The sequence below is a fragment of the Manduca sexta genome, chromosome 23 (genome assembly GCF_014839805.1).
Source record: "Manduca sexta isolate Smith_Timp_Sample1 chromosome 23, JHU_Msex_v1.0, whole genome shotgun sequence".
Lineage (NCBI taxonomy): Eukaryota > Metazoa > Arthropoda > Insecta > Lepidoptera > Sphingidae > Manduca > Manduca sexta.
Genome location: NC_051137.1, coordinates 3139766 through 3147698, shown reverse-complemented (window position 1 = coordinate 3147698; position 7933 = coordinate 3139766). Strand labels below are relative to the sequence as shown.

General features: G+C 36.8%; 1 protein-coding gene across 1 annotated transcript; it reads left to right on the top strand.

Moving 5' to 3' along the window:
• Positions 1–4149: 4149 nt before the first annotated feature.
• LOC115443459 (cuticle protein 16.5) lies at positions 4150–5505 on the top strand. The gene is made up of 2 exons (XM_030168873.2): positions 4150–4244; positions 4628–5505. Exons 1-2 carry the CDS (start codon positions 4233–4235, stop codon positions 5381–5383), a joined length of 768 nt encoding a protein of 255 aa, XP_030024733.2. The 5' UTR covers positions 4150–4232; the 3' UTR covers positions 5384–5505.
• Positions 5506–7933: the final 2428 nt, after the last annotated feature.

The following is a 7933-nucleotide window of genomic DNA, read 5'->3' as shown; positions in this document are numbered from 1 at the left end:
TTGTATTCGTGTAATATCAGAGATGGAAGTTATAGAAACGAATCATCCAAACAAATCCAGGTCATGGAATTCATAAACTAGATAAGATTTGCAATTATCATTAAATACAAAAACCGTGTGTTCCATACCGACAGTGCATATCAATGATTCTGAAAATTATTTGGAGGATATAATTATATCATTGAATATACGATAGAAGTTGTCACAGCAATAATATAATAATGAGAGATAATATTGCCTACATACAATGCCATGCATATAAATTATATTCGCCCTTACTGACTCACCAAATCCCACGCTGATCGATCACACCAACTTGCATGATGGTAATTTAGTACCCATTTTAATGTTAACCAAGAGCTTTAATTCATCACCAACAGACTTTATATTCTTTTTTAATGTCTTTCTTTATTTTTTGGCAATTTCATTATGATCATCCGCGATATTATGAATTTGGTCTAATATCCAAAATCAAGTTAATAGCTTAATGATTATCTCAAAGTCGATATCATACTAGGTCTTGCTCGTGGCTTCGCATTACCCGGAAAAGTACTATATTCATTTTCTTCTAAAAACGAATCATTTTCACAAATGTTTGCATTATTAAGAGCATTTGAAAACAAATTATATTGAACGCATACCAAATACATCTTCAAATTAACAATAACAAACGATTAAATAAAGTTAGGTCAATAACGCCACACGCACTAAAAGTTTGCTCGCAACTAAACCTGTAGGGAGTAAAAGGGACTCCGAGCAACACCAGGCGACTGTTACATCAGCCAAAATCTTATTCGCAATTGGTGGAACGAAATGTAGGCTGCAACCAATAATATTTTAAGGGAAGTTGAACTAGGAGTCGTATTATGTCGTAATATCATGATTATATACAGAAGCAACAACACAGGATCACTAAATTATTTTATCTTAGCTAGTTTTATAAAAGAAGATGTAGATATTTATTTCGATTAAAAGTTAGACGGTTATTGAATGAACCGATTACCGTACACGTGCTAAAACCTGCCATAGTGGCCCACGTAAGTGTGTCGCGTTCCGGGATCAGCCTTTGTATATCCGCCTACAATAAGCCGGCATAATTGTATCGACCATCGAGGAGTAATCATCTCTTGTCAGTCGACATTCTATTGGACCCCACTCCACTTACCATCAGGTGCAGTAGGGATCTCGTTGCTGTGCTGTATAAAAAAACCGAAACATGATTATTTCAATACATGTAATGAAAGTAAACGCACGAGTTGCACCTCTGCTTACCCTTCGGGGATAAAAACGTGAGTATATGTGTAGGCATACATAGTTGAACATAAAAAATGATATGACTTATCGAATTAAAGACAAATTACTTATGCGTACAGTTGCTACCCAAAATATATTTGAATCAAATTTCCGGCCGGATTTCGTCGGCATATTTTGTAAAGCAACTTTGTGGTCACGCGGAGAGAATATTAGACAGCGGCCTGCTTAATATGTCCATGCAAGTAGCTGAATTTTGCAAATCCTCAAAATCTGCAATCTACATGATTGTAGAATTCAAATGAAGTTGTAATCATTTTGTGAGGATTGCCTTGAAGCACGAATGTGGAGCAATGCATAATGCATTAGATTATAATCTGAACTCTATAAGAGTTTACTATTTTATGTGTTAATGTCTTTGTTCTCTAATACGTGGACCAATGATGAAGAAATACATCGTGAGGAAACCTGGTGGTAGGTCTCTCGTATGTGAGAATCCGCCTGGGTATTATCGCAATGTCCATTTCTGCCGCCAAGCAGCAGTGTGAACTGTTGTATTCCGGTTTTAAAAACATTGTAGCCAGTGTAACTATTGGACATAATAACTTAACATCTCATGTCTCAGGATGGCAAGCGCAGTGGAATACCAAACAATACTTTGTAATTCAAGGTGTTACTACCGTTTATAGGCGAAGGTAAATGAAGATTTGCACGTGGCGCTAAATAGTCTCTGCCTACCCTATAGGATGAGGGCGTGATTGTCTATGTATTTACGTATTTTAGTCCGTAATTAACTTGTTGCTGCTCCTTGATGCCTCAATCATTTGATGTAAGCTTCTAAACGTTTATCGGAGCATCAAATCAATCTGCGATCAGTTTGATTGATTTCAAATTGATCTCGGTTTGTAGATGCATAAGTAAGAGCAGGAAATATTTATAAAAACCTTGATCTATGATTGCACTTTATACTATTATTGCTATATATGGTGGATTATGGAATTATTTATAGCAATTAGCTAGAATTAAACTATAATTTCTAAAGAAAGATGTTACGTTTAAATTAACATTGCTTTCTAGAATTTTTTAAGGATGTTTTACTTGGCTAGGTGGAGGTAACGCCAATTAAAAAGAAAGGTTTTTTTATTGGTTTGAATGACGAGACGAGTTTGCCATTCGCCTGATGGTAAGCGATACAACCGCCCATAAACAGTAGAAACACCATCCAACACCTTGAATTACAGAGTATTGTTTGGCATTTCACTGCGCTCGCCATCCTGAGACACGAGATGTTAAGTCTTATTATAGTTACATTGGCTACAATGTTGTTCAAACCGGAACACAACAGTGACTACACACTGTTGCTTAGCGGCAGAAAAAGACACTGCGATGGTATGCAACCCAGGTGGACTCTCACGTATGAGAGACCTATCACCATTTAGATAGATAAAAAGACACAAGTTTAATTGCTGTCTAAAGTATTGAAGGCAATGATTTAACAAAGTTTTTATTAAATAAAATGTTTGAGACGATATATTTTTACGAATCAACAATAATTGGGAATTAATAAAATCAAAACCTGTTTCAAAATTAAGAAGTTGTTATTGTCTGACTATAATAAACAACTTTTCTCTCCTGTCACAAAATCTGTAAAAAATCTAAATGTCAACTAGTACTTTAAAACTTCATATAGAAAACCAATTCCGTACATTCCTTGTAGTATATAAGTAAACGAATTCCTGACAATTTGGAATAGGTGCAACATTAAAATGAAACTATTCATCGGATTTTATAGCGGCTTTTATATTTTAATTTTCTCCTGACGTTCCGAAGCCTCTACAGCTTTCGTCACGGGGGGGGGGATCATCCGAAAAATATTTTAATATTAATGTCTAACATTCGCGTCAACATAAGCAATAATAGGTGCACCATTTCAGATGCAGTACAAATAACAACGTAACGTAACAAAACAAATAAAAGTACAAAATAATGTTCTGATGATCAAATCTTTCACAGCACGACCTTGCCCTTCCGGATCCGTCGGCTTCATATATGACGTATGTGACGTGTAGAGCTACAAATGTTACATGCATCGGGACATATAAATAATTAAAAAAATAATTAAACGCTAATCGCTACTAGACTCGTCTACTTTTAAAAGCATCGTTCATATAGATAATTAAAGAATTAATTAAAGGCTAATATTTTGCTACTAGACTAGTCTACTTTTAAAAATTCTATCAATTGTCATTGGTGAGAAACATAGGTAAATGTTTACTTGAAACTATGAGTCTTACTTATGAACTTGTTTTAGCGTTAAGAGGTGGTTAAGAATTGCTTAAATAGCTGTCAAAATATCACTGGTTTCCTAGTTTAAACCTTATTAAGAGGCAAGATGGTGGGTTGTAACTTACAGCTGATCACGTAAATTTGTGTTTTAACTAAGCATAGCTTTGCAAATTTTTTATAAATAAGACTGAATGAATCTAATAATATTTTGTCGTTTCTGGGCAGCGAATTTGAATTACTCATAACTTAAAAGTCAAGTATAACTGCATCGTCATGAAGCATTTTTTATTTTTTGCCTATAATTTTGTAACCTGCCGAATATGGTGGCGTTTCATTAAGATTACTTAACGAAGACCTTAATCCAACATGGATGTATTTGTTATCCTCCGTACAAAACGAGAATGCATGACATAGTGTCGAGTATAATATTTATAAATAAAATTAAATTACAGTGATTACTTTTTAGGAAACATTAATACTACATGTAACTAATTAATTAATATACGAACGAGATACTGTTAAACCAAAAGGTAATGCAAATTACACAGTTCCCAGCTCTGGAACTATATTTTTAAAGATCAACCAGTGTCCATGCGCCGGCGCACGCCACGCCCTCGCGATAGAACTTCGTATAAAAGCTCACAGGCCGCATTATCGATATTCATTCCTCGAGTGGACAAACTCAAACAAACGCAATGGCAGCTAAGGTGACTCATTTTACTATCTAGTTCTTAAGGGATAAACCGACTGAGATTATAATTTGTGGAATAATATCAGTGGCTCAATGTATTACTTCTAACAGTGCGAAGTATAAATCGTTTATAATTTTTGCATTAATTGATAAATTTATATAATATTTGAATTAAATAACGTTAAGAAACCTATTTATGACTAGCATCTATCAATTTAAATTTAATACGTTGGATTTCTATTCCTCCTATTTTCTAATATTCAACGTATTTTGCCTAATTTAAATCATTGTTGCATTATCACTATCGGTTCAAGTTAATTTTACTTGTTCAGTGGCTTCACTACTGCCAGTTACTTGAGTTATCTTTTCTAGCATTCTAATTATTAATTTTGTTTCCAGTTCGTTGTAGTGCTCGCCGCTTTGGTAGCTGTGGTTCACAGCTCCGTGGTCCATGCTCCCCTAGTCAAGGCAGACACGGACTACAGCAGCTTCTCGTACGATGTCGCTGACCCCAACACCGGCGACTTCAAAAGCCAGGTGGAGACCCGCGTCGGCGGCACTGTCTCTGGGCAGTACTCCCTCATCGAGCCTGACGGCAGCAAGCGCACCGTAGACTACGCCGCTGATGACATCAACGGATTCAACGCTGTCGTCCGCAAAGACGCCGCTATTGTCGCTGCCGCCCCCGCACCAGTCGTGGCCGCCGCTCCTGCCGTCGTCGCCGCTCGCACCGTTGTAGCTGCCGCCCCCGCCGCGCGTGTTGTCGCTGCTGCTCCCGCCGCGTACGTCGCCCCAGCCGCCGCTCCCGCTGCCTACGTCGCCTCCGCCGCCGCCCCCGCTGCATACGTCGCCCCCGCTGCGGCTCACGCTGCGTACGTCGCCCCCGCTGCAGCTCCTGCCGCGTATGTCGCTCCCGCCGCCGCGATCGCCGCTCCCGCCGTGTACGCTGCCTCTGCCCGGACTGTTGCCGCTCCCGCGTTGTACGCGGCTGGTGCTCCTAGCTTCCTTGCCCGCAGTTACGCTGCCCCTGCATTATACGGAGCTCGTGCTTTCGCCCCCGCGGTGTACTCCGGCGCGCTGTCCTCTTACTACAACGAATACCTTAAAGCTCCCCTGGCCTATTCCGCCTACTCCGCTCCCCTCTCTTACTGGTAAACCGTAAATAGAACATTAGCGATAAACAACGACGATTCATGATCGACTTGTATGTAAATATTATCACTAGTCTGTACATACACGAGTTATATTAAAATAAATATTATATCTTAATATTATAATATGTCTCTGATTTTTACACATCCTTTTGTTAAAATTATATAATTTCATACATTTACATAAGTCATTTGTAAGAAAATATAACGTACACTAACAAAAACTCATTTCATAGGTAAATCCATAAAATAGGAATGACAAACATTAATACATATAATCCCATATAACCCACACCAGCGAAACATTTCCATTAATTTTATGGATCACTAGAATTCGTTCGACGGAATTATCAAACCTGGGGTTTTTTTCACCCCCCAGTATTCTCCTATGCGCTGAGAAATCTAAAAATCACAAAAAACGTAATCAAGTATTTACTATTCAATCAAAATTAACAACTTCATCTCTCTTTGCAATATTACGTAACAAAAATATTTCATAAGAAAACAGATAAGAAATAAATTGATGCAGCTAATATTGAACAGGGAGATTTATCTTCGTCACTAGACACGAGACGAATCAATCTATTTCTATCAATCCAAAGCTCGACATTCGAATGCCTGGGATCAAATAGACAACAGAACTATTACTTTCAAATATATTATTACTGACATGACGTTTGCTACATTTTTCTCATGCCTATTTTTAACAATCCCTAATTTAGGAGATTAGAATTTATTTATTTATTTATTTATTACACTTTATATACAAAGAAATTTACCGTCTGTTAGTCATGTCAGCAATTCAAAGTTTATTTAATTATTGGAACACACCTTGTTAAATAATTGTTTTTACTTATTTTTTTATTTTATGTAAATTTCGCACCCCATATGTTTATAGGGAGTGAAGAATACTAACCATATCCAATATAAAAAAAAAATATGGACTGCCTTTAGAGGAAACGAATAAGGATTACGGTAGGATATAATATGCGCCCTTTTGGTCATCGTCAGGGTTTCCCATAAGTTAAAGGAAGGTAAATCTACCAAAATATGCATTAAGTATCCGAGTTTAAATATATTTTGCCCAATAATAATGATCGTCTCCCTACTGGCCTCTATTTGTAGTGTAGTTTTTATTTGTAAATACCATAAATAATATAATATAAATGCACATCGTCGACAACCTAGTTGAGAGTGAAACGGGCTGCCGAGACCAAGGTCCAAAACCCAATAAGGTACACACCTCCGACTTTTCTAAACATTGTGTGTATTCTTTAGAATTATCATTTGTTTTACGGTAAAGGAAATATCATGAGCAAACATGCATACTTGCGAAGTTCTCAATAAGAATTTCGAAGGTATCCGAAATCTGCCAAGCCGCACTAGCCCAGCGTGGATGACTAACTCTGTTCAGGCCTTACTAGAGGAGGTCCGTGACCTTTAGTGTAACAGTATATAGTACAGGGCTAATTACATTATACCATATCACTAAAAAAAATTCATATAACACCCGAATACAGTCGACAAAAATGTAACATATTTTTGTTTCATTTTTTTTTTACAATATAGACCGGTATATATTAAAAAGGTTCGAAGCTAAGATGGCTCTCTACAAATATTAAAGACATATAACAACAATAGTGATGAGGAAAGTTAAGTGATCGCCTCCTTCAAACACCTACAATACTAGAAGAATCTTTGATGCACCATCGCCGAGGTCTAAAAAAAAAGCGAGCAAAGTATATCGGTGTGGACCTCATGAATATCAATAATATGACATGTCAATCAACACATCATACGTACATTGCCGTGTAGTATAGCGCTTCACGTATCTCACAACGATACGTCGACGTCATAAGACGTCACAGCGAATCCGGCTTGATAAACGACCTTGCTACGTCCATGAGGACTTCCCACATTACTGCATGCTATTAACATAAAGCACGTAAATTAGCTAATGTAACTTCCCTGAGAAATAACGTTTGCAATCAGCCCCAAAGTTGGAAATAGTTTGTAGGAATTCTATGACCGAAGGCGCAGTCATAAAACACTATCTATTCAAAATTTGGTTGAAAGTTAGCTCCATATCTTAACTGTATCTAAAGGTTTACTTATAAGTGAATGAACGTTTTCACTTGGCGAAGTGAAGAGTAAATTTTCGTTTTATATGTTAATGCTTCTAAGGAAAATGTGTTGAATTTCTCCTTCTTGTATCATTAATTTACTCCTCTTATAAAAAAATGTTGATTATTTTTCCATCGCTATTTCATCTTAGAAATTCACCATAATTTTTATTTATATTTCTACTACGATATTCCTTAAATCCCTTTTTCTCATTTTTTAGCCGTAAGCTTATTAAAGTTCTTCATTTTCTGCATGATGAGATTCACAAAATAAATATGCAGGAAATAAACGTGACAATACATTTGCGAGTACGTTAATTGAATTTCGATATCACCGGCTTGGTCCAGGATTATGTAACCATGAGGGGCTTAACAAGTGATCAGTTATTCATCAATCGAATTTAAATAATTGAGAATTTAAAACAACAACA